The sequence below is a fragment of the Lepidochelys kempii genome, chromosome 12 (genome assembly GCF_965140285.1).
Source record: "Lepidochelys kempii isolate rLepKem1 chromosome 12, rLepKem1.hap1, whole genome shotgun sequence".
NCBI classification, from domain to species: domain Eukaryota; kingdom Metazoa; phylum Chordata; order Testudines; family Cheloniidae; genus Lepidochelys; species Lepidochelys kempii.
The window spans coordinates 37,174,427-37,202,136 of NC_136391.1; the positions used below are offsets into that span (position 1 = coordinate 37,174,427).

General features: G+C 43.4%; 1 protein-coding gene across 2 annotated transcripts; it reads left to right on the forward strand.

Annotated features, from left to right (window-relative positions):
* The first annotated feature begins 16 nt into the window (after positions 1-16).
* EMC8 (ER membrane protein complex subunit 8) lies at positions 17-15,266 on the forward strand. Of its 2 annotated transcripts, none has more exons than XM_073308115.2 (5): positions 17-491; positions 8,336-8,412; positions 12,674-12,806; positions 13,352-13,446; positions 13,781-15,266. In XM_073308115.2, the coding sequence occupies exons 1-5, from the start codon at positions 267-269 to the stop codon at positions 13,938-13,940; spliced, it is 690 nt and encodes a 229-aa protein (XP_073164216.1). In that variant the 5' UTR covers positions 17-266; the 3' UTR covers positions 13,941-15,266. The 2 variants fall into 2 exon arrangements, with proteins under 2 accessions (XP_073164216.1, XP_073164217.1); XM_073308116.2 differs by having other exon boundaries at positions 21-491; positions 12,737-12,806.
* The last annotated feature ends 12,444 nt before the right edge of the window (positions 15,267-27,710 follow it).

Sequence of the window (27,710 nt, forward strand, 5' to 3'; positions counted from 1 at the left end):
ACTCCCTCCCCTTCGCGTCCCCGGGGGGCGCTTTGCGACAGCGCCGGGCGGCGCTTTGCGGCCGCCGGCGGGGAGCGCGAGGGCGTCGCGTGCGGAGGACGGAGGCGGGAGCTGGCCTCTCGGGGGCCGCCCGGAGCAGCCTCACGCGGCCCGGCGGGGCAGCCCCAGCGTCTCCGCCGCCTATGGTGCCCCCCGCCGCGCCGTGAGGCGAGGCGAGGCGGGCGGAGCTGGGGGCCGGCCCCCGCGACGGAGCAGGGCGCCCCAGGATGAAGCTGACCACCCAGGCCTACTGCAAGATGGTGCTGCACGGAGCCAAGTACCCGCACTGCGCCGTCAACGGGCTGCTGGTGGCCGAGAAGCAGCCGGCCCCGCCCCGCAAGGACCAGCAGCCCCACGGGCAGCCGCAGCCCCACACCCTCTTCGTGGACTGCGTCCCCCTCTTCCACGGCACCCTGGCCCTGGCCCCCATGCTGGAGGTGGCGCTGACGCTGGTAAGGAGCGAGAGTAGCACTGGGCCCATCGTCAGCGCCCTCACGGCTCCCCTAGAGCGCTAGGCAGGTGGGGAAACGCCCCCCTGCGCCCCCCGAGGTCGCGCGTCAGATCAGTGGACGGGCTAGGGATAGAGCCCAGGCGCGGAAAGGCCCCCTCAGACAAAGCTGAAAGGGGGAAGACTCGCACGTGCGCCCGCACAGGCAGACACAGCTGTACCGCAGAGACCCACGGAATGGCCCCAAAACAAAAAGGGCCCTGAGTGGCATGTAATGGCCGAGAGGGAGATGCAGACTCTGCCTCGCAGAAGAGCTTGTAGACTGAGCCCTGGAAAAGCAAGGGTTCATGCAAACAGATGCTCTACACTGTCTGCACTACCGTTTTTCGCTGGTGAAAACTGCCCCAGCTGAAAAGTACAGCTCCTGTTTTGCTAGTGTAGACTTAGTGATCCTCTCTGTAAGAGGAAGTTGACGGGTATAGCGGCATAATTATATCCGCATAATTCCCCAAGTGGACACACTGATTCCTGTTTACCCCTTCCAAAGTGATATAAACTAAACTGAAAAGGGCACTCTTATACTGAAATAAGAATTCCCACACAGCAGGTTATACAAATATAACTAGATTGGTTTAAATTCACAGCTTTGCTTTTACAGGTCTAACTTTCTTATGTAGCCAAGGTCTGCCTCCGAGACTATAAAAAAACCTAGGCTTTTTAAAATGGTGTTAGCTAACGTGACTTGAAACACCACTTAGCATCAAATGTAACACCTTTTAAATCGTGTTACCTAGTCATGTTGTAAACAGGCGTTAAACTTTGCTTACATGCTACAAATGGTATTTTAAGTCAAGGTGGGTAATTCTTAGGGAGACAAGGTGGGTGAGGTAATATCTTTTATTGGACCAAGTTCTGTTGGTGAGAGACAAGCTTTCAAGTTTACACAGTGCTCTTCTTCAGGTCTGGGAACTGTACTCGGAGAGTATGTCTACACAGCAAAGAAAAACCTCTGGTGTTCCAGCCTGAGCCTGGAAGTCTACACAGCAATGAAACAACACCACAGCCTGAGTCGGCTGGCATGGGCTAGCTGCAGGTTTTTCTTTATTGTGTAAACATACCCAAAGTGTCACAACTAAATACAAGGTGAAATAAATAAATACTACGTAAGTAGTTAACACACATTGCAAGGGAACATTCAAGGTGACATGGCCAATGCTATGGGGAGGGGTTAGTGGGTTATAGACTGTTTGTAATAAACCATAAATCCAATGTCTCTATTCAGTCCATGGTTCTTAGTGTCAAGAAAAGTTATGAATTTAAGTCCCCAGGCTTGTCCTTTGAAGATGATGTGTAGATTTCCTTTGAGAATGAGAGGTCAGATATAGAGTGATAGTTTCGTGAAATGGTGATGTGGTGTTTTTGTCTTTTATCATTTTTCTGTGTGAGTTCATTTGAGAATGTATTGATTGTCTCATTTCACCCACATAGTTGTTATTGAAGCATTTAGTGCACTGGATGAGGTACACCACATGTTGTGATAGGCATGTGTGAGACCCATGGATCTTGAAAGATGTATTGTGGGTGGGTGTTGATCATTGTACCAGTGAGGATATGTCTGCAGGTTTTGCATCTGTTGTTCTGGCAGGGTCCAGTGCTGCTTTGAGTTGGTGTGTCCTGGTCAGTGGGGAGATTGCTTCTGATGATGACACACAGCTCATAGGAATTACCAGACTGGATCAGACCCAAGGTCCATCTAGTCCAGTGTCCTGTCTCACAGTGGCCAGTACCAGATGCTACAGAGGAAGGAATGGGAACCTCACAGTAGGCATGTTTGGGATAATTTGCTCCCATATTATGTGTTATCCTGGTCTCTAACAGAAATTGGCTTCAACCCTGAAGCACAAGTTTTAATATTCCTTCCCAGATCTATTCTTGTGAATTATAAATTCAGCTATTCTAGATATCCATATAAATATCCAATCCCTTTTTGAAGCCTTTTAAATTGACTTCAATGACTTCCAGTTTAATCATGTTACCTTAAAAAAGCATTTCTTTCTAAAAATGCACCAGTTTTTCTTAGTCAAGACAGAAATACATGTTTACATATAGTCTGATGTGGGTAGAGCACAGGATTTGGACAGGAGATGAGGGTCCTCTTTCTGCATCTGCCATGGATTTGCTGTGATACGCTGGGTAACTCAAAACTTTTCTACATTAAGGAAAGTTCCACTGGTATAACGCTATTGGTGTAGTTATGCCAAAGCAAACCCCTAATGTATATATGGTGCACCAGTGCAAAATAGGGATTATACCACAGCAGTGCACTGTGATTTAATCCAGTAACATGCCAATATAGTCACATTTGTGTGAATTTCTTTATGTAGACAGGACCTGGTTTAACCCTTCTTCAGATGGGTGAACTTTAAATTCATTTGTGTTTTTAAAGGGTCCTGAGCTCCTTGGATGAAAGATGCTATTGAAGTACAGTATAAAATGTTATACTGTATTTTTTAAGATATGTGGTGTTCATAATGTCTTTAACTCAAGATTGGATGTCTTTTTAAAACATATGATTTTGCTCAAGCACAAGTTCTGGGCTTGATCCAGGGAATTACTGAGTGAAATTCTCTGGCCTGTGTTATGTAGGAGGTTAGCCTTCAGGTCTGTGAATAACGTGGCTGCAAGCAGACTGACACCCACCATGACTAGCTTTAAGGAACTTTTGCTCAGGCATCACCAGTCTAAAACAAGCTGAAATTGTGACTTTCAAGATTGCCTGCTACTTTGATGTGAGTGTCCCACATTATATTGTTTGTGTTGCACTGGAATATACTGAGCTAAAATTTTAGGACTGATGTATAACGTGGGGCTCTCATTATATTAAATGTGTACCTCTTGAAGTTATATTAGTCATCGTAAAATATAAATGAAGTATTAATGTCGATAAGCAAAAGATGTGACAATGCTTAAGAAACAAAATAAGGCTCAGCTTTCAAACATGGGTGCCCAGACGTGGATTTTAAGATACCTAAATACACAGATTTTGGCCCAGTCCTGCAAGCTGATACATAAGGGCAGGTCCTTGTCTCTGTGTAGAAGCCGACTGACTTCAGTGTGGTTCCATGTGGGTATAAGGGTCCTCTCACTCAGAGCTCCATGATTGAGGCCTTAGATGCTTAGCTGCAAGCCGCCAAATTTGAAAGCTGAGCCTGTGGTAAGAGATGATGTCTCTTAGTTTTTTAAAATGACTGGACACAGTCGTAGAATGTCTAGTTACTGGAGCCTGAAACAGCAAAATTTAGACAAAACGAAGGGCAGTAGCCTTTTGAGAAACACCAGCTCTGTCTAGACGAGCTGAACTAGGTGATAGTTTGTATATTTATTCATTTCCAGTGATTAATTGGTTTAAGGTATAGGTAAGTACTCAATTCATACAGATTGCGATATAAGTACGTCAGACTACGTCTATACGTACAGCTCTTCAGCGGCACCGATAAAAGTGCATCGCTGCAGCTCATGGGGTGAAGATTCTCTATGCTCTGGTGAAGAGCTCTCCCATCAGTTGCGAGTGACAAAAGCTATGTTGGTGGGAGAAGCTCTGCTCCAGCCCCAGCTCCACTCCTAGCCCTAGTCGCAGCTCTGATTCTGGCCCCAGCACCTGGGGGAGTACAGACAGATTACGTTACAAGTAATGGGGGTGGGGTGCAATATAACAAATTTGGGGACCACTGCCTTAGCGTGTGTAAATCTCCCAAGTGCAGTGGAGCGTTTCAGTGTTTGGCCTGTATCAGAAGCATTGTTTTTCCGGAGTTAAAATTCTAAACTGTTAGGAAGGGGGCCTTGTTTCCTTAGATCCTGATCCTACAATGTGTGGCATGCAGAGGGACTGCTGCAGTCCCATAGAACACAGCTGACTCCAGTCGGGGTCCTATGTGGGCAAGTAGCTTCCAAGATTTTTTAAAAACACAAAACACCAAGAGCTTCACAGATTAAAGCCCCAAACCTGCAAACATGCTTGGAGACTGCTGTGCTAGACGTTGTGGTGTTTATATTTTTTATTTTGAGATCTGGGAAAAATTGGGACACAGCACAATTACAGAATGATTCAACTATGTAAAAAGGTACCCTGGACATGGAAGAATTTTTTTTAAATCCAAATTGGGACCCTGATCCTTAATGGGTCCACATGTGAAGCTCATTACAAGATCTGGGTCTTAATCTTTTCTTCTGTTTCTTACACAGCTAAAGAATTGAAATATTAGTACATTATGTAATTTAAGAAACCTTAAAATCCTCAATTTATTGCCTTTTCACTACTTCTTATTTGTATTTGGACATTGATTTTAAAAGTAAAGTCATAAAATCCCTGTCTTTCCCACAATTAATCAATTTTTGCAAGCCCTAATTATAAAGTTCATGAAGATGGGTTGCAAATTACAATACTTGTCAATTTTTAAAAACTTACCAAGAGCCCAGAGTGTGTGTCTCTCTCTCTATTTGTACAAAGGCTAAGTATTTATGTAACAGCTCATAGTAACTGGATTGTTGTGGCTTTTAAAATGGAGGCTGTTTTGCATGTAATGTAACAATATGAATACAAGGAAAATTCTGAGTTAAGGAGCCATCTTAAGTGAACAAGTCAATAAAATTCACGCAGTTAAAGTTGATGTCCTTTTCCAGAAACTCCTAGATATCCAAAGCGTCTTGCAGCATTGGTTGAATTTAATGAGGGGATGTATTATTTTTTTTTCCCCTTCAGGGCCTATTACTATAAACTCTTCCTTGGGTGAGTAATCATTACCCTGGAGGTGAATGGACTGCTTATGTGAATGAGGATTTTTAGGATCAGACACTTAATGAACAAAAACTCCCATTGATTTCTGAGTTATGCATGAGCATCAAATTGAGTTAATATTTTCCAAATCTAATCCTTAGTTTAGAGGGTACATTTTCAGTGCCAGCCTTGTCCATTTTAAAAAAGTTCTAAAAATGATTATTGAAGTAATATGAAAAAAAAATCCTATTGATATCAAATGACCCCTGAAATGATGTCATAGCTCAGTTTCAAAGTACACATGGGGAAAGGAACATGTACCAAGCCAGCAGCTTCTGTGGGCACAACAGCTTTAATGGAAACATTCATAGTGTTTACCAGGCTTTTTCAGCAAAAGGATTGAAAGGAATAAATTTGCACGATTCTTAATTTGCACATTTGTTCTCAATTTGAAATGAAGTCCTTTTTAAAAAGCAAGTTACGAAAAGTTTTAGGTACTGCCTTTGGCTCCCCCAGCCGGTCGTTGTAGTTTTACAACCACACTTAAAAAACTCTCTTTCCTGATGTAGTGCAGTTGCTGTCCACTGCCTGGTTATACATGAGCAACAGTGACACTGCCTGTATACTCAGGCCTTATCTATACTTGCAAATCTTTCAAAATCCTCCATGGTTGCATCAGTGTGGATGCAGCTCCACTTCTGGTAGCAGTGATTGAAGCTCTGGGGGGAGAGCCTCTGCTAGAGTAAGCTGACTTCAGTGGAGCTGTGACAGTTTACACAAGCTGAGGATCTGCCCCTTGGGTATACTGGCCACTGGCATTTTTACCTTTGTAAAGCACTTTGACATCCACAGGTGAAAAGCACTATATAAGAGCTGGGTATTGTTATTTTTATCACTTGTCTCACGTTGACCTGCTCTGATCAGGGTTAGATGACAGGAATAGAAACATCAGTGGCCAGTTGATGCTGGGGTTACCATTGGTGGTATTGCTACAATGTGAAATGTAAGGAAAAGTGCTAGTGTAAATCGAGCGAAATTGCTGTTAAATTAAAAAAGTTAACAATCTTTGTTTACAGAAAAAGTTTTTTCACTGAGTGAAAAGGAAACTGTCAACTTAAAAGTTACACTTGTTTGAAATTGACATTTTTACTGTGTATGCTACTGAAAACAGACAAACGTAATTTTTAAATTGACAGCTTTCCTTTTTAAAGTAAATTTGTGTCAGGGTTGTTGGCGTTAGTGCCAGGGTTTCAGCCCACTAGCAATTAAAACTGAAATCATAAACCCTTGAAATGGGGTTTATAATTGCTCCAGTTAAGGGCCAACTGCTGTTTCAATGCCAGAAGATGACATTTTAATAAAACATATAAATCCGTGTCATCCCCTGTGGATGAGGGATTATTCGCATGGCTTTCTTCTGCTTAGACAGTTAAATACTGTAATTATTGTACTAAATATGAAATTGTTCTGATTTACAGGATGCCAAAGTTCAACATCAAATACATTTTGGAATCCATTTTAATCAGTCTGTTTGGGTTTTTTAAAATGCATAGTACCTGGGGAGGGAAGCACTAGCTGTTTTCTCCACCTTCCAAATTTCTGGATTATCCTGGCCTGATGCTCTTAATTATGAGCAACAGGAATGGTAGATGTGTATTTTCAAAACAACGGATAATGGACTAAATTCAGACCATATCCATTGTTTTCCAGATATTTTTTTCCTGCTTTACACCAGGTCTGAATTTGTCCTTTCATTCAAAAAACTATATAAGCTTTCATAGTTGTTTTTTTTTTGTTAAAGTATTTGCATATGTGAAGTCTTATTCATAGAACAAGGGACCCTTATGATCATCTAGTCCAGTGACTCTCAACCTTTCCAGACTACTGTGCCCCTTTCAGTAGTCTGATTTGTCTTGCATACGCCTAAGCTCCACCTCACTTAAAAACAACTTGCTTACAAAATCAGACATAAAAATACAAAAGTGTCACAGCACACTAGTACTGAAAAATTGCTTCCTTTCTCATTTTACCATATAATTATAAAATAAATCAATTGGAATATAAATATTGTGATTACATTTCAGTGTATAATATATAGAACAGTATAAACAAGTCACTGTATGAAATTTTAATTTGTACTGACTTCACTAGTGCTTTTTCTGTAGCCTGTTGTAAGACTAGGCAAATATCTAGATGAGTTGATGTACCCCCGGAACACCTCTGCGTACCCCTAGGGATACATGTACCCCTAGTTGAGAACCACGGATCTAGTCTGACCTCCGGTATAACACAGGCCATAGAATTTAACCCAGTAATTCCTGCATCAAGCTTATGCTGTAGCGCAGCTGCAAAACACATTTTTAGAAAGGCATTCTATCTTGATTTAAAGACTAAGCAATGGAAAATCCACCCAACATCCCTTGGTAAATTGTTCTAATGTTTAATTACCCTCACAGGTAAACTATTAAGAAAAAATCTTGTGTTAATGCAGATCCCCCTAGAAACTGATGTGATTTGGAAGAATGAGACAATGGTCAGAATTTTTTGTCATATCTTTCAGTTCTTAAATTTAAGGCATCAGTTGCTTTTTAAAGAAAACATTATATAATACAAAAATGTATACATTTTAACACTATGTGAACTTCTACTATTTTGAGCAAAATGGATGCAACTGTTTTGTGAAATGGGGTATAGTCTCGCATCCTGTATGTTGCTCTACTTCCCGTTGCCAACTAAACACTAACAGAAAATAGCTAGTAAGACCTAAAATGTTATGCCAGTGGTTACTCAAGCACTCCAGAACATATGCTGTTCTTTGAATTTCAGGCTGTACATCACAATTCAAATATCTTCTTGTTCAACTTAATTTCATTAATGTTTTATATATCTTTTCCCTAAAACTTGTGTTTCTTCCTGTGTTGTGGTTAAGTATATTAGCATTTGGTTAACTTCGTTAGCAGTTGGCTAAAATGTTATAAGGTTTCAATTGCCATCTTAGCCTCAGGAAAGATATATACTTTTTGGTAGTTTAGTGTGATTTTCTGGACTCACAATTGTTTTGTTTACTCTTTCAGATTGATTCGTGGTGCAAAGAGAATAGTTACGTGATAGCTGGATATTATCAGGCTAACGAGCGTGTGAAAGATGCCAGGTGTGTCGACGCAATATCTCCTCCTGTTTACTCTCTCTTGCTGCACTTTATATTATGCCAACAAAAATAATTGCACGTATAATCTGTGAATGTTTTTAACTTTGACAACTGTCATGTGGTTTCACCTTGTTTCCTTAATACTGTTAGATATCTGTGAAATGTCTTTTGTGTCGTCTCCCAGAATTACTCCTATATTGCAGATGTTATAGAATCGCTGGATGTTTCAGTGCTTGCTAATCAATTTAACTGGCAGATTATCAGGGAAATCTCTAGAATTCACAGATGGATTCATGAATCTATAGATTTTTTGGGAACTCATTTTGAAATGATTTAATCTCTATCAGATTATTTAGTTGCCTTTAATTTTTTATGAAGCTCTTTGCTACCTAGTCATGGAATTATCTTGCAATGGTACACCATGTAAGTAGAGCACAGACGTGATTTCTTACTCATCACTTTCCCCAAGATTACTCTTTAATAACAAGTTGTAAAATTTTCAAAACCATCAGTTATTTAGGAGTCCGAATTCCATTGAAAGTATGTGGGACTTAATGCACTTCTGAAAATGGAACTATTTAAGCTTCTAATTCACTCATGCTGTTTTTGTAAATTTTACCCAACATGCCCTCACTGTAAATTAATTATAGAATTTTAACGGTCATGTGTTAATTCTTTTTTAAAAGTAAAGTCCACTGTAAATATTTTACAACTAAGACCCACTTAGGGCTTATCTAGACCCAGGAAATTTGTGTCAGTATAACTATACTGATATGTAGTCATAGTGGTGGAAGCGCCTAATGTTGTAGACACACTTTGCCAGTACCAGAGGTGACTTAAATTGTGTGATTTGTAACTTGTACATTAGTGCAATACATCTACACATTGGGGGTTTGTGTTGGTCTAGCTATACTGATGCAAAAATGAAAACCACTAGACTGCAAATTTTATTTGCAGTCCTGTCAGAAACACTATGCTTTTTGAGATACGGTAGTGACACAGTGGATTTGTTGTCCGCTTTGTGTGTCATTGCTGTAGATTAATACCAAGTTACTTAGGCTCTTTAGTTCAGCAAATAGTATTCTGGGGAAAAGCTTTAAAATCACACTCAAATGCATCTGAAATGTATGCCTTATCTTAAAACTGAGTAAGTCTATATTTTCCATCTCATTAATTCAGCTCATTAAATAACCAATAAAAGCCATCCTAAGGGACAATATTTTAAGTTTACACATGTATATTGAATATTTTTTTCTTCCCATGTTTAAATCATTAAGCTTATCCAGTATTAAGACTAATTTGAGGACATAAATGCTTTCATTTTAAATCAATATTAACATCTTGTTCTCAGTAAAACATTTTAATTTATTCAAGCCATTTTGTTGGAGCAAAATTTCTTCTGGTCTTGAGGGATATCTCCAAATAAAAATTCTCATGTCTCAGAAGCTGTCAGAGGAGTTCAGAGGGTTTCCCATTTGATCAGTAATGATTTAGGCGCAAGCAGATTTTCTTTGGAATCTACTAATTATAACAAAATGGAGTGGGGGGGATTTACTTTCACAATACTTTAATACTATGTATGCTTCAGCATATGGCTTGCTAGAGACGCTATGAATTTTTGGAGATGTTGCTGTTGACTTTCACATTGCCATAAGACCAGCCGGAAATATAAGATAAGGCATTTAAGGAACTCCTCAGCAGAGACTCTCTCTGTATATGTACAACGACTTGATCAGTGCCTCCAGACACCACCGTAATATTTATAGATAAGGGGTTAAGTCCTTCTTACACAAATGTGCCTCTGCCTTTTAGAGTTTGTAAACTCACAATGAAGACTGAATCTACTGAAAAATACCACACTTCATATATCAGTTTGTCTATATACACTTTCTTTTTATATATATATATATATATATATATTACTATAGTCTGTGGAGGATTTTCAGGTGGTCTGCAGAACTGCTTTTCTCAGGTGGTGATGCATCTGTCACTTTTTAAGTTGTGATGCATTCGTCTGATAAGAGCACAGTCTGGGACATTTTAAGACTTCCAGAGGTATTTTGGACCAACTAAACTGAAACGCGCACACACCTGTCTGCACGCAGCACAGCTTTATTTTGGGTAAATTCAGCTGCGATCAGATTTTCTCCACTAAGGCTAAAGGAGTGGCAAATACAAGACGACAGAACTCAATTCCAAAGTGACCTGAAGGGAGAAAAGCAGCAATTGCTGTAGGCAATGAGGAGAGATCTGGGTCTATTCAATGTAACTCTCTAAATGCAGGCAGAAGAAATAAATAGCAAATCTACAAAACAGTTAAATTCCTCCACGGCCTAAATAGCCACAATTATCCCATTAAAGTGAACTTTTCATCTGAATACTATTTTAATACTACTTGTTCCATGTAGCTATGCACTCGGGTTCCTGCAGAGAAATTGTGCATTGGGAATATTAGGAATGAAGGGAAGCTAGTATGCAGGAGGATCTGTAGCAGAAGTTTCACACATAAAGGAAGTTTTAAGGATCACGGCCCTGGACTTATCATTTAGAGCAAAGTAAATCCATTAAAGATTTCTAAGTTATGTGCTCCTCTTAGGTTTCTAGATCTTCCAGGGGAATGTGTTTTACATGCACTTGGGTAATTTGAAGGAATATTACGCACTTATTCACTTTAAATTTATGAATTTGCTTGCCAAGATACCCTTGCACCATACAGTGACTGTACCTTTTACTACCTTGTTCAAGAAATATCAGTACATTTGCTTACTAGTGGAACTGGGTATTGAATGAGTTTTAGATGTAGATTTAGTGAGCAAATTTAGAAATCTCCTTTTCCAAGTTCCTGGAAATGGAGCAAAAGATAACTATGATATTGATCTGGTGGGAAGGTTTGGAGGCTGCAAACTATTGGATCCACACCAAGTCTGAGTAAGCATTTACTGCAGAAAAATTATAGAATCATGGAAATGTAGGTCTGGAAAGGACCTCAGGAAATCAAGTCCAGCCCTCTGTTCTGAGGCAGGACCAAGTAAACCTAGACCATTCCTGACAGGTGTTTGTCTAACTTGTTCTTAAAAACCTCCAGTGATGGGGATTCCACAGTTTCCCTTGGAAGCCTATTCCAGAGCTTGCCTACCCTTATCATTAGAAAGTTTTTCCTTATTAATTTAAATCTTTCTTGGTGCAGATTAAGCCCATTATTTCTTGTTGTACCTTTAGTGGAAATAGAAAACAATTGATCCCTGTCTTCTTTATAACAGCCCTTCACATATTTGAAGGGTTATTATATCATCAGGTCTACCTCAGTCTTCGCCCCCGCCCCCCAGGTCTAAACATGCCCAGCTTTTTTAATCTTTCCGCATAGGTCAGGTTTTCTAAAGCTTTTATCACTTTTGTTGCTCTCCTCTGGACATTCTCTAGTTTGTCCACTTCTTTCCTAAAGTGTGGCAATCAGAATTGGAAACAGTGCTCCAACTGAGGCCTCCGGTGCCGAATAGTGTGTGGCAGTTACTTCCCTTGTCTTACATAGGACAGTCCAGTTAATGCACCCCAGAATATTAGTCTTTTTCACAATTACATTTCAGTGTTGACTCATATTCAATTTGTGATCCACTATAACCCAGATCCTTTTCAGCAATATTACCATCTAGACAGTTATTCCCCATTTTGCAGTTGTGTATTTGATTTTTCCTACCTAAGTGAAATACTCTGCACTTATCTTTATTAAATTGAATCTTGTTGAATTCAGACCAATTCTTCAATTTATCAAGGTCATTTTGAATTCTAATTCTGTCCTCCAAAGTGCTTGAAATCCCTCCAACCTTGGTGTCATCAGCAAACATTATAAGCATATTCTCTCCTCCAGTATCCAAGTCATTAATGAAATATTAAATAGTACCAGATCCAGGATTGAACCCATGTGGGACTCTGCTAGATACACCCTACCCATTTGACAGCGAACCATTGATAACTACTTTTTGAGTATAGTCTTTCAACCAGTTGTGCCACCCACCTTATAATAATTTTGTTTAGACCACGTTTTCCTCGTTTGCTTATGAGAATGTTATATGTGACTGTAGCAAAAGCCTTACTAAAACCAATATATATCATGTCTACTGCTGGAACGCAGCTAAGATATAGATCATGTGCTAAAGGGAGATGATTCAGTGTTTTCTTACCCTTCTGATTTAGATCAAGTGTAGTATCAGTTTAATATCTTGTTCGTGTTTGCAACTACACTGTTTTTTCTCATGTCTCTTCTCAGCTCTTATTTCCTACTGGCTTCAGCTGAAATATATAGTACAATTAACTTGACCTTCTTCTGTAGTCCAAACCAGGTCGCTGAAAAGGTAGCCTCCAGGATTGCAGAGGGCTTTAATGACCCGGCACTCATAATGGTATATAATTTCATTTATCTCTCTTCTGATTATAATCACAATATTGGAATGAGCGTTTAAATCCCATTTCTTGGCTCTGTTAATAAAGTAATGGTAATGACTAACTTGCTGAGCCCTCAGAGTGCCATGGGGAGTCCCTTGCAGGGCATTCAAGCAACCTCTTTTGCCCAGCAGAGCAGTTACTGTGCTCTAAAGAGAGCCTGCTTTTGGCCCTCCTTGGTCATGGAGAGAGTTGCTGCATTCTGTGTATGTGGTGGGAGAGTAAAGGTGTATTCTTCCAAAACCTTTCATGACGTAATGGCTTACCTTCTCAATGGGGCAAAAGCAATGGTGGGCTACAGTGGAATGTTGGTGGTTTAAAAGAAACCACTTTAGACCATTTAAAAATGGGCACTTCAGAAGCAGCAACAAGATGAAACACTGAATGGATTAATGGAGGTGAATGGAAGATGCTATTATGTTCAAAACCACACTGTCATTTTTATATTATCTCTTTATTTGGGATCTTGAAAGAAAGAACATGATTTGTTTCTGTTGCATGTCAGGTGGATAACACTAAATTTACGATGGAGTGCATAGAACCTGCCATTCATGTGTATGAGCATCATGAAAACAAATGGAGATGCAAAGACCCACATTTGTAAGTAATATGTTTATATCTAAGTTGTGATAAAGAGATGTTCCTTTGTGTAAATAGCTATAAAGAGCAAAATTATCTTATTACACTCGAACAACATAATATAGAATGACCTTGTAAGTAGAAAACAGGCAATAGTTGACCATGCTTTGAAAGGTTTCTGATTTTCATAATGTTGAGAGATAACATCTAGCTTATAAAAAACAAAAACTGTCAGTATTCTGCCTCCATAGCTGTAGCCACATTGCATAGTGCTATGGCTTATGTTTTAATTGAAAGAGCTGGTGGAGATCATTTTCCTTGAAAACTATTAATTCCTAGTTATTTTACATTCTAGTGATTATTGTGAAGACTGGTCTGAAGCCCAGAGGATTGTCGCATCTCTCTTGGACAGCAAATCCTACGAAACCCTTGTGGATTTTGACAATCACCTAGATGACATCCGGAATGACTGGACAAACCCAGAGATCAACAAAGCTGTCCTGCACTTATGTTAGGGAGGCTTCCACTGACTGATTTATGGCCATTTCCACTATGCTGAAGATACTTCAAAAAAAAATATTTTTGAATGTAAATAGAGTTATCTTCAGTACATTCTGGGGAATGCCAACAGCAGATTAAAAAAGAGTGGCATGTCACTTGGAAAAGGTAACGTGCCCATAAGCAGTCAAATCTTTTTAATGAGAATCCTTAGAAGAAATACAAACTGTCAGTTATAGGCATCCTTGTGGATTATGTCCCAATTGTAGTGATTGTTGCTATAACCTTTTAAAACCAGAACTACTTCTGCTTGTCCAAATTGTTCATATTAAAAAGTTTTGACTAACCTTTTATAATCTTTAGAGAGAGTAATTTTTAAAGATTTATGAACTATCTTTCAAAAATGAATTTTGTCCTTAGATGAGATGTTTAAACTCTTTAAGTCACAAATGTGTAAACAAAATCCAGTGGTAACTGGTCTTTTGACCTGGTTCTTAACTGGCATTATATTGATGCAGTAGAATAATGCTAACTGCTAAAGATTATACTCTGTGCACATATTGCATTTGTTCTGCAGCAGTTTAGCATATCATAGCTACAGAATAACATGTACTGAAAGCAATATTCCAAATGCTGCAGAGATTCCCAACCACGCTGGGACTGCCAACCACAATTGTTACCTAAGACCTAGTTACGACCAAGGTCAAAACAAATCTTAACTTTATGATTTGTGAAAAGGACGTAGAGCACATTAATGGTTTTGAATCAACTACAAGGCTCTGTAGGAGTTGAGAAAACAAAGACGAGAAGAGTAAAATGCCATTTTGATTATATGCAATCTTTCTATCTGGATTTTAAACAGATACTCTTAATTCTGAGCTGATTCACACACTGTCCATTCAAATAGGGCTGAAATGTACCTATCTGTGAATTAAAGGCAACTGATCTGTCTTTAGCATATGGATCAAAGGAACCTTGAAACACTCTAGTTATTCTTAAATCTATCTGTTTATCTAATTAATATCTGTTTCTAACAAAAGTTTACCAGTTGATGGGGAAGCTTTATAGCAGAATTTCTTTTGTCATTTTTATATGTATTATTTTGTACCAGGTACACCAAAGGCATTGTACCTTACCTTCTGTCTTTTTCTTTTAATTGTTACTATAGAACTTGTAACAACTTAACCTGGTGAACCTAATGAACTTGAAAGGATAAATTTTATATCATTCAGCACTTTTTAACAGTAACAACAAATGGAAGAAAAATGCTTTAGCTGACCAACTGCTATTGTAGCTTGTCCCCCACCACCTGAAAATAAACTTGATGACATGGGGAATGTCAATCAGATACTTTGTGGCATCTTTGATGGGGTTGGGTGAGGAGAGAGGGGGGTAGGGAGGAAAGGAGCGCAAGATAAGTAGACTCAATCACTGGCTGTGTAGTGCAGTTAATGCACTAACTTGTCTTTTATCTTGAAAGACCTGAGTTCAATTGTTAATTAGATCAGAAATGAAGAGAATTTGGTCTCTTGATCATAATAAGTATTTGGTACACACACATGTTGCAGTATAGTTCACTCAAAGTCTTTTCCTAAGTTCCCTACCAAAACAAACTCTTCACAATGAAAATCCAGATGCTGTATTTATCTCCTAATTTTTTGCTTTTTTCTTAAACTTTTGAAACTTGTGCAAAAAGTAAGGGAGATTTTCAAAACCATTCTTGAGTTGACCTCGGTGTGCACCTATTAAAGTCCATGGGTGCTTTACCATTGATATCAATGGGAACAGAATTAAGGCCAAAATCCCACTCTAAAGTAATAGTTATTATGAATGAGGATCACAGAAATTAGTGCTCCCTTTGTTTCACAGTGATGATAAACTAGTTTAGAGAAGGATGAAGCAGACCTCATTTGGCGAAGTAAAATGCTGACTAGTCATCACTCAACAAGGGAAACTGAAATCTAGTTGACAACCCGCGATTCGTATTTCAGGTGCTGCTATACCACAGATCTAAATATCCTAGCTAGTGGAGTGTTCCCAGCATGTCCATGTACAGAAAAAACATTACCAATCATGCACATTGTATAAACAGAGTTTTTCAAGATGTTTGCAGAATATAAGGCAAAGCCTATGATCTGCTGTTCATTCCAGGGACAGATGTTATTATTTGCCCCTTTTTGACCTGAGTGACTAGTCAAAGTTCATGGTCCTGTGGGTGATGCAGTTGGGAGCAGAATTTGGTGATAGTTGGGTATTTCTTCAATGTAGTTTTGTTTATTTACAAAGAATGTACAAAGTGCTGTGTCTCTGAATGCAGAAGGGATCAAATAACAGGAAACAGCTTCTTTTGCTCGCCAAGAGCAGCCTTTTCATCCTGCACCCCAACTCAAAAAAAAAAAAAAAGTCTCCAGGTTTTTTTCCAGGGTCCAGCCACATGCTTTCATCTGCTTTTTCAGTTTGTTCTCAGTTTGTGTGTGTGTGATCTCCTGCCAATGCGCACATGGTGACAATACCCAGTCAAACCATCTGCCCACTTGGTGCTAGTTTCTGAGCAGACTATTAGGCTCTGCTTCAAGGGTAGCCCCTTAACTTGTCTCTTACAACTGCCTTAAATGGGGGACTCATTCAGAGATCAGTTTAGAGGTATAAACTTAACCCATAACAAAGTTGCACTTGGCTGATAACATTATCCTAACAAGCCACTGGGAATTGAACCCGTTACACGAAGAGTCATTAAGCAGCACTGAAGTACAAGCTGGTATTTCTTTGAAGCTACAGGAAATGTATTTCTCATTCTTCCTAACTAGATGTCATATAATCAAGTTTTTGGCCACTTATGGATTCACATGCTCTAATTTGTTCTGTCAGATACTCAGCTCTTATCCAGTTAAGGCTTCCCAAAATGCTAAATGTTTTGTAAAGATCAATTTTTTGTAGTTGTAAAATACATATCTTGCTTTGAGTTAATTTTATCATTGCGGGCTCTAATCTGATAGAAATGATAAATGCTCTTGCTTAGCAGTGTATTGTTAAACAGTGAGACTTTGCTGGAAGGGACAGGAGAGAAGCACCGTATGATACCCTCTGCTCCCACCCTCCTCCTTTTGTTTGCTTGTAGGTTTCTAGTCAGGTCCATTGGACATTTGCCCACGAATAAAGCCAGAGGCTGGTTTTAAACAAAGGGCAGGTGCAGCAGGGCACCAATGAGACTTGCCCTGTCACCTGAACAATTTCCATTCTACCCTTCTCATTTGCATTGAAAGCTGGACAAAAAGCCATGTTATAAAGGCGAACCTTGTACTTGCTTTGATTCGTGTTGGTTACATGCAAAAGGAAGAGTGGAAGCAGGTAATCTCTGTGAGGATGGATCTCTGCCTACATGTTGACCTGACTGCAAATCTAGGTCACTGATCTGTGTGAGCAGCTGTATATTTCTTGGCTTGGGCAGCAACTGGATTAAAGGAATGCAAAGTAATTTCTTTTTTTTAACTTTCAGGGAAAAAAAAGCTGGTGGGAGGGGGAAAGTCTGCATTGCTATGAGAACCCTGATGATTTTTTTACCTCTACTTCAGTGTCACAGCCACCACGCGTCTGGCTGGGAAGACTATTTTCAGAGCATATCCCTCTTTCCTTTAATTAACCCCAATCATCCGTTAGTAAATGCCATGCAGAGGTCTCTTCCCTCCTCCTCCCATTGACAAATGTCTTAAGTTTCTGCTCCTACCGCTCTTTTGGCCTTGCCAGTCCAAGTTCCTGTGATCAGAAATCAAATGCTAGCCCTGCCACAGTGTCTGTCTGCCTTAGGGTTCTCCACAATACCCAACGCAGAAAAGCCCTCCTGGTTGTATTGGTATTATTATGAAGCTATTTTCCCTCTATATTAGTGTTTGAAATATTTTGATGAACAGTTCTAACAAATAACGAATGTGTAGAAAACTGGCACAAAAGGAGGGGAAAACCCCATCTCAATCTGATTTAAAGTGCTGCTTTTGAATAAATATAGGCAATCAGCACCAAAAATGATGGTATTCTGAATGACACTGAATGTAAAGTGGTTGGGCTTTTTTAATGTGCTATTTACTGCTTTGCAGACTCCCGGTTAGTGGCAGGAGCAATAATGGGCACTAATTCAGGAGTCTTTCAGGGTGAAGATGGGAACTTGGCTCACTGCAGCATATGGTTTTGAAGGAAATCCTGCTTTCTTCCCAAGCAGCTGTCCGAGTTGACTTGAAACCAAGGAGGCTGGGTGACATGCTAAAGGGCATGCAGCGTACAGCTCCCATGGCTCTGCCCCCTGGTTCTTCTAATCACTAGGCACCATGGCCAAGATTTTCAAAAGTGACTCATTGATTTTAGGTGTCTAGCTTGAGACACTCTTTCAAAAAGGCTTGAGCCTCTGCCCTCTGGAAATCAGACCTCTTGAAAGGTATTTCCAGTTAGACACCAAAAAACGGAGGCACCTAGAATCACTGGACACTTTTGAAAGTCTTGGCTGGCCTGGCAGTGCCAGACTGAGTAGTTCTGTGTGGACAGGGGCCTCCCTCTGTAGGATCAAAAGGTGCTGGTAATGAGTAGTATGTGTGACTGCAAGTACTGTGGCACACTGGGATGGCTGTGCTCAGTGATGGTTAAAGGAAGGTCAAATATCTGGTAACTCGGCAATGGCGATTGGCCTGCAGGGGATGTTTAATTCTATATAATGTAGTTTGCTGTGCTGTAAATAAAGATTAAGCTTTTTTCCTTTCCTACTACCATGCAATTGAAGTGGGAGGCTGAGCACTTTGTCAGTTTTCTGTTAGCCGAAGCAAACTGGCACATTTTGACCCACATCTCTTCTTCATAATTCCAGACATGAAGGCTGCCTTGTGCCAGCTTTAATCAGGGTACTCTTTGTAACAGCAAATGTTTATATAAGCAGATGAATGATGCACAGTGCTTAAAACACAGGGCTTGACTTTCAGATATCATGGGGCCCATCAGCATGATAAGAACCTAGATAAATACAGTGGGATGCCAGAGACTGGGTCTGTTCCCAGATCTGCCACAAACTTGCTGTGAGATCTTGTGCAGATCACTGAGGCTTGGATCCTCAGAGGTATTTAGCCACCTAACTCCCATTAATTTCAGTGGGAGATAGGCACCAAAATGCTTTTGAGGATCTGGGCCTTAGAGCCTATTTTCAAAGATGCTGCTCCCCTGCGGCTGCCAGGGGTTTCAGTGGATTTGTGGTTGCTCAGCTCTTCTGAAAACCAGGCTGCCAAATTCCTTCTGTTTTTCCATCTAGACAAAGACAGTGGTGTGTGATGAGGTTTCATTTGCTAGTATTTTATTTGTATGACAGTAGTGCAGAGAGGCAGATCCCAGTGAGGCTGGGTGCTGTACTAACCCATACTGAGAGGCAGTCCCTGCTCCAAACAGCTTGCACTCTAAATGGAGAAGAGACACAGAGAGAGTGGAAGGAGAAAGAGAGGCATGGGCTGCCTCTATTTGTAAAGTGTTTGAGATCCTCAGCTGGAAGGTGCTATCAATGGAGAAAGAGTCAGTGAAATGTTAAATGCCGGAAGCTTTTAATAGATAGTAACTTAAATCTTATTGGAACTTGGAAAATGTTCTTGAGATGAAATCTGCTTGCCCTGCATTTGTGAGCCGTGCTTCTGCTGTACATGCTAATGTAGCTTCTGGAGAGAAGCCTAATGGGCCTGAGCCACTGACAGTTGTGTGTGGGAATTGTAAAGCACCGGCATCTATTGAACAAAGGAAGCTGTGCCAGTTGCTTCTCCTTGCTCTGCCCACCCTCTGATAACATCTCATAATTCTGGTTTTAGGCCCCCATGCTGCTCTGCCAATGCATCTTAATTCCGTGCTGCAAGATCCCTTGCCATTCTAGCCTCCCCTAAATCAATCATTCCAAAATAGGTAGTGGTTGATCCATGTACATGTATCCACAGGGGCCTTGATTGAGGCCATTGTCTTTATCCCCTTTAGACCGCATTTGAACCCAGCTTGGCTCTCTCATCAGAAAGACTTCTGCACTGACAGTTTTATCCTTGGTTTCATTTTTGACTCAGCAAAAGATTACAGATATAAAACCATAGTGAATTGAGACAGAATACCAGCTGTAGTCTGAGACAGAATACCGTCTGTAGTCTGGGGTTTCCTATAATAGGACTGTGTGAAAGGTGAAATTGTTCCACCTTTCCATGTGGCGGCTGTTCAGCAATTGGCCAAGATGGCCTTTGTCTCTTAGAAATTCTAGTGATGGGCTAGGCATTTTCCCAACCTTGTCAGGCTATGGATGGAGGAGAGGCAACAGCCTGGAGAGTACAATTGCAGAGTAATATAAAGCCATTAGATGATTCCAGGTGGAAGGCACAAGCCATTTCATCTTTAAAACTGGTTTGTGAAAGCTGCAATCATCTGGTGGATAATTGAGCAGAGCATGCCTAGACAAGACCTCTCCAACTGAAATGATTCTTCAGCCCTTTCATTACCAGGGGGACAGGTGTGTGTTAAAGTTCCTTTGGAAACATAGCAACTGGCTTTAGATTTTTGGAACTGACAGGACATGAAATGTTTAATTGGTGCACTAAAACTCTGATTGTATCTTAGGAATGCCTTGGAAATTTGAAACACACTGTGACAAGGGCCAGAAATATTTTATAGACACAACTCCTTGAAATCAGTTTGAGTCATTACTGGCTTGGGATATTTGCCATGGTAGGGTGTGAGATCCTAATGAGACACACTGGCTTCTGTACTCAGTGATTCTCCAAGACTCTACATCAGTATCCTAGAGGTTCCACAAAATTCATGAGACACAATCCTGTCTTGGCTTCCCAAATCTCTCTGCTGGAGTTTGGTGGTCTTCAAGGAGGTACACGTGGCCACCCCAAATTGCATCTCAAATGGTCCATTGAAGCAAGTATCCCATGACAAAAACCTGGGGTCTTCCAAAGTCCAGCTAATAAGTTGTCCTCTGAACCTACTGATCTAAAGTGTTTAATTGGCCCTCGGACCAAGATTCTGATCCCCACCATGTGAGCAGGGTCTTGTGGTTAAAGGACAGTACTAGGAGTCAAGCAATCTGCTTTCTAATCCAGTTCTGAGCAACCTTCACGCTCCTATATGTGGTCTCTTCTGCTCAGGCTTGAAGCACATTCGCTGGACAGTGGAGAAACTTCCACTTATGCTGGTTCCCACAGTGCTGGTATACAGAAGACCTCATGCTGTGAATACAGCACCCCTCACCAGCACTACATTCAGTTAGTTTTAATTAACATTTAGCCTAGGGAAGATTGAGATGTATTGAATGCACCAGGTCATTTGAACCAGCCAGTAAAAAAGTACAACCCACGTGCTATATGGCAGACCTTTACCTGGTATGCTCTTGGATAACTACCTCCTGCAGCTGTCATTACTGCATGTTAATAACGGTAAGGTCAGAACTAGATGTTCATAGGCTGGAGGAAAATCTATCAGGGAGTGGTGGCCCAGGTAGCAAAATGGTGGGTTGGCAGGGAAAAGAATAGGAAGACAAAGAACCTAGCTCCTCAAATATGTGATGAGTAAAGTTCTGTTCATAATCCTGTTTGAAATGTCTTGGGATGCTTGAGTGATAGTGATTGCTTGCATGGGTTACAGGCAGCACAGTGTGGAGTACTGGAAGGTGCAGTTATATTGTACTTATATGAATTCATAATTCATACTAATGTACTTATAGATTTCAATTCTCTCTTTTCTTAGTGGTTAATAGGTGAGGTGCTTCTACTACCCCTTGGAGCAGGGCCAGACCTTACTGGACCACGGGAAACCGATCTACTGCTTCCACCCTCCCAGCTCCTCTGGAATGAGACAATCAGGGCTTTCCCTGGTAGCTACCAGGGACAATGCATATTTGAGCTGCCACTCTGTCTGAGGAAAATCTAAATGCTTTTGCTCACCACTCTGGAGGTCATGCAGCTTCTCACCTGGAGACAGACATCTGGAGGAGTTGGGAATCAAGATACTGTCAGCCTCATCCAGAGGATGCCATCCAGGGAACCTAGCTGCTGTCTGCCTCTCACCTGACAATAGCTGGTACTAGATAAATGTATACAAATAAATAAGTTCCTAAACCAAGACCCTGTTGCCTCTACAGCCATTCTAATGGCAGTTGTGCGGGTTACGCCAACCAGCCCTAAAAGGCACCGTCAGACCCTGTATTGCAACTCGCAATCCCAGTCTTGAGACCACTAGTGGTAGCTACACTTGCAGGCTGTAAATGAAAGGATGTCAAGGTTGAGACAGAGGAAACATAGTTTATATAGCGTTTAAAGCACTGAATTAGGATCTGAGTGTCCAGCCTTGCCCCTGCCCCAGATTCCTTGTGTGGTCCCCTCCAGCCTCTGTGCCTCAGTCTACCTGTGTCTAAGGAAGGAATAATGAAACATTCCTCCAAAGGGGACTGTGAGGCTTTAATGAATTAATGTTTAAAGTGCTTTGAGATCCTCAGACGGAAGGGACTGGAAAAGTTGCTCCTGTTGTCATAAATAAGATAATCTGATCAAATTAGCTTGTGTTGCAGCCCACAAACCAGACTGCAGCTACTCTAACGCACAGTTTGTCCACCCACAACGCTGGAGGGACTAAACTCAGCCTTACTCTGCTCCCTCTCCTCCCTGCCTGATCTGTCAGGGCGCCTCCCCTCCCCTCCCTTCCCCCCCACGAGGGAAAGCCACCAGCCGTTTCCATATAGCCCCCCCGAGCTAAGGAAAGAGGTAGCCCCTGGGAAGGAGCAGAGCCCAGATGGGAAGGGGGGGCAGCAGAGGGATCCCCTCCCGCCGCTGGCGAGGTGACTCAGGAAGGTGGTACCAGGCAGGGATATGCAAATGGCCCCCACCCCTCCGGCGGGGCGGCTGCAGCTCGCCCGGCTGCTGCCTTCCTCAGGCTCGCGTGGTGCAGGAGCGGGTCCGGGCGGCGGCGGCGGGGCTGAGCGGAGGGAAAGAGACCAGAGCGCGGGTAAGTTTCTCCTTCCCCGGACTCCGGGCGTCCTGGGAACTTTCTCCGGCCAGATCCTTCCCGAAAGCCCAGCTCCGGCTCCTCCGGGCAGGGGGGCGGAGGTGCAGCGCTCGCAGCCAGGAAATCAAGGCAGAGCCGGCTCCCAGCTTGGCCCGGGGGCTGGGTTCGGTTCGAAAGCGCAGAGCCCGTCTGGGATCCAGCCTGCGCTTCCCCGGCGCCTCCCTGCCCCGCGACGAGCTGGGCCGGCGGCATTTTCAACGCGGCGCTGGGCGCAGCCTGCACCTCCGCTTCCCGGGGCCAGGCGGGTCGAGGAACTTGCCATTGGCTGCGCCTCGGGACGCGGTTCCCTTGCTGCTCCGGAGCCCCCGGGGTCCTTCCCCGGCTGTAAGGCACCGTCACGTTATTTGGGGTCCCTTTGTGTTCATCCCCCGACACTGGTCCCGCCCTGAGCAATGAGCGTGTAAAGGCTTCAGGGGCTGAGCTCGTTTGCAGTGTAGATGCGTTCCAGGCTGGGGCTGCCCCAGGACAGGCGCTTTCCGACAAAATCCCAACCCTCCAAGGCCCTTTCTGCTGGGGCTTGTAAAAACAGTGATGCAGGAAGGTCTACACCCAGCCGTCTGTTCTGCCCTGGCCACAGCAGCGAGGGGAGTGCCGAGCTGTCAGCCTCCACCCCAAATCCTGCTTTGCCTCCTGCATTTATAATTGAAAATTATAATGGTGTTAAACATATTTTAAAGTGATTTTAATTTATAAGGGGGGGGTCGCACTCAGAGACTTGCCATGTGAAAGGGGTCACCAGTACAAAAAGTTTGAGAACTACTGAATTTTAACCCCATTTTAAATGCTGGATACAAAGCGGGGTTCGGGGTGGAGGCTGACAGCTGGCAACCCCCCATGTCATAACCACGCAACTCCCTGAGGGGTCCTGACCCCCAGTTTGAGAACCCCTGCAATAGACGCTCACTGCCCCAAAGAGCTTCCAATCTAAGCACAGGACAACAGAGTGGGGCAGCTCTAGGTAACTGGGAGATTGTCTGTTGCCATAGCGGGCGCAGGCTCCTCAGGAATTCCTGCAACATTCTGCTGTTTAGTCACATTGGTGTTAAGGTGGGCGAGGTCAGATCTTTTATTGGATCAGCTTCTGTTGGTGAAAGAGACTCGCTTCCAAGCCAGGCAGAGTAAAGCTATTACCTCACCTGCCTGGTGTCTTTAATACCCTGGGACCAACACGGCTACAACAGCACTGCAAACGCTAGCTGGAAGGGGCATTTTGGGTACATGGAAAATGCACAGCCACAGATTCTGATCTACTTATTCACCCTGACTAGTGTTGTACTTGGCACCTAGCTCCATTGATTCCAAATGGCTTGAGGACCTACCGAACTAAGGCCGTGTCTACACTCCGGCGCCGACCTCCGCGGAGCCCCCTCACGTAGATGCAGCGTGCACCAACAGAAGCAGTATTTTGCCAGGGGTAGGACACAGCCTGGGAAGAACTCTTTTACTCACAGAGCTGCGTCTACACTGGCAGAGGGGGGTTGTTGGCATAGCGAGGTCTGTCAGCTAGGGGGCAGGATTTGTTTACAGCCCTGCCCGATGTGGCTATCCCAGTGTAAATCGGAAGCATATAGCCGCATGTGGCTCTTTTACAGTTAAAGTGCGGCTCACCAAGCCCCCCACGCCCCTCCCATTCTCCACCTACCAGACTGGGGTGGGGCGAGCTCAGGGCTTCTGCCCTGTGGCAGGGTGCCAGGGCTCGGGGCTTCAGCGGGAGCCAGGCTGAAGCCACGAGCCCCGGCAGGTGCGCTTGGCTCTCTAACTTCTGAAGATTATTGTATGTGACTCGGAAGGTCAGTCAGGTTCACCACCAAGCCTATGAGGCCACCTCTGCTCATTGTCATATGCTGCCACAGTTGCAGTCAGCAAAGGAGCCTGAGCTGGAGTCCCACTAGGACCAGAGAGCGGGGTGTGGCTGGTGGGCAGGCTCCATTAGGTCCCCAGACCTTTGGAACTCCCTTCCTCCTTAGGTCTGAACCAGCCCTTTAAAGAGGCAGTGTGGTCTAGTGGTTATGGTGCTTGGGTGGGACTCAGGAGATCCAGCTTCAATCTCTTGCTCTGAGGGCTTGTCTACACTTACAGCACTGCAGCTGCACAGCCGTAACGCTTAGTAAAGACGCTACCAACATGTAGTTGATCCACCTCCCCGAAAGGTGGTAGCTTTGGTGAGGGGAGAAGCTCCCCTGCCAACCCAGCGCTGTCTACACTGGGTGTTCGGTCGATCTAACTGCATCGCTCAGGGGTGCGGGTTTTCCATACCCCTAAATGACGACATAAGCGTGGAGTGTAGACCAGAGCTAAGTCCTTTAGTCTCTCCATATCCCAGTTCCCCATGTGTAAATTGTGGACAACAGTCCTGACCTGCTATCAGGGCTGATCGGGATGTGCTCTGATGCTCTGGGGATGGGGGCTGTGTAAGTAAGTACCTTTAGCTGCTTAGCCTGAGTTAAACTCCACAGCCGGCTTCTCCCCAATTGCCAGTGAGGAGATGGCTGATGGGCAGAGGTAGCCTGGCATGGGGGAGCTGAGCTCATATCTTACACGAATTGCATTACATCTTGTTGCTAGGCTGTTTGATTTGATCTGGACTAACCAGGGCTTAAATTTTCACAGAGTATTTCCCAGAGCCCCCCCTTGTCCTCCCCTCCATTTGGGGCTCCGGGCTTCAGCAGTGGGGCACCAGGGCTCGGGGCTTCAGCCCTGTGGGGTGGGGGGCACCGGGGCTCGGGGCTTCTACCCTGTGGGTTTGAAAATATTTACCAGAGCTCTGCTCTGGACAACTCTGGCTGAATTTAAGCTCTGGAAGTAACAGAGAGGTTGATTGGTGTGTTTTTAAAAGAGGGTCAAGGGCAGGCAGCGTGTTGGATGGGCGTGTCTCTGTTGCAGGGGAGTAGAAATCTAGTGACACATGTATGCAGTGTAAGGATCTGGCAGTTGGGTAACTCGAAACGAACTGCACACCTCCTCTGCTGACGGAAGAAATGTTTCACTAGACATGCCAGTGCGAGGGTAGGGCAGAATCACAACTGAGTCAGTACTTTCCACTCTCGCCGGACCCAGCCTCCAGTCTAGCACAGGACTTGTTGCCAGATAGCTTTCTCGCAATTAGCAAGCCACAAACTGGTTTATCAGTGACATGAATCCTAACAAGACTAGGACAACATGTGGCTTGGGTTAGCTTTGAAAGGTTAGAGGGAATGAGCGATGCACACCCCCTCCCAGCAGCTGGAGGGAGATGGAGGACAAGAGGGTGGAAATGGGTATAACGCCACTGAGGTTACTTCCATTTACGACAGCTAAGGCTTTTGCCCTGTCACTTCCAATCTTATCCTATGATCCCTAAGGCTTGGTCTTCACTTAAAACTGACACAGCTGTTTTGGTTAGGGGGGTGATTGCTTTTTACTGATATAGCTATGCCAGTACAAGCTCTAGTGTGGACACACAGATACCAACATATGGGGGCTTTTCCCAGCATAGCTTACGTCCCTTGGGGAACAGGTATGAGCAGTGCCAGCAGAAGCACTTTATGCCTGTCTAAACTGCATCTCCACTGGGAGGGTTTGCTGGCGTAGCTATGCCAGCAAAAGTTTTCTATGCCACCAAAGAGAGCAGCAAATAAATATTTCAGTAATCCGCAGTTGTGGAATACACCTCGCAACTACAAAATGGAGTGCATTTCAACCTTGTGTTGGCATAAAGCAATACGCTTCCTAGCATTTCTTGCCACCTTCTGTCCTAATTCGTTGTGTGATGCTACTCTACACTGGGAAACAGCTGCCATATTCCCCCCAGAGCTGGCTGCATTTCAGTGTTGAACAATTTCTGTTTAAGTGCTTTGACAGCTCTTGTGATGAAAGGCATTACAGAAAAACATGAGACTTGTACTGTTAATGCATCATCCGATCACATAATGTCGATAAATACACAGACAAGCTGTTTAGAAGGGGCCAGTGCCATATCTTAGCAAGAACATCCGTCTCCTGGCAAGAAAAAAATCCAGCCTTGTTTAGCAAGATATAACTGAAGGGTCACACGTTTCGTCGTTTCAGTAGGCTGAACGCATTGCACGCATCAAGGGCTTCTTGTCCTCTTTAACACCCCTCCTCCCCCCAGCAGCTTTCTCACTTTCACATCCTCCTGTGTTTCAGGAACTCCCTGCAACCCTTCTGTTGCCTTCCTCATTCCTGGGACTCTGGGTGCCCCTTTTCCCCACTGCCAAGGGCTGTGCGTTTCCCCTGCCCCTCATTCCTCACTCCGCCCCATGGCAGGGGCTTCATGTGTCTCCCATTCCCCTTGCAACTGCTCCTGTTTTAACCTACCTATGTCTAGAGCAGGGGTGGGCAAACTTTTTCTCCTGAGGGCCACATCGGGTTTCCAAAATTGTATGGAGGGCCAGTTTGGGGAGGCTGTGCCTCCCCAAACAGCCAGGCGTGGCCCAGCCCCCGACCCCTATCCAATGCCCCCCGCTTCTCACTCCCTCATGGCCCCCCCCAAGGACTTCTGCCCCATCCACCACCACCCCCTGCTCCCTGTCCCCTGACCACCCTCTGCCACCCCATCCAACCCCTCCTCTCATTCCTGACTGCTCCCTGGGACTGCTGCCCCATCCAACCACCCATTCTCCCTGTCCCCTGAAGGCCCCCAAAACCCCTGCCCCCCACCCCCCATCCAACCCCCATCTCCTTCCTGACCACGCCCCCGGGACCCCCGTTCCCATTCAATCCCCCTGTTC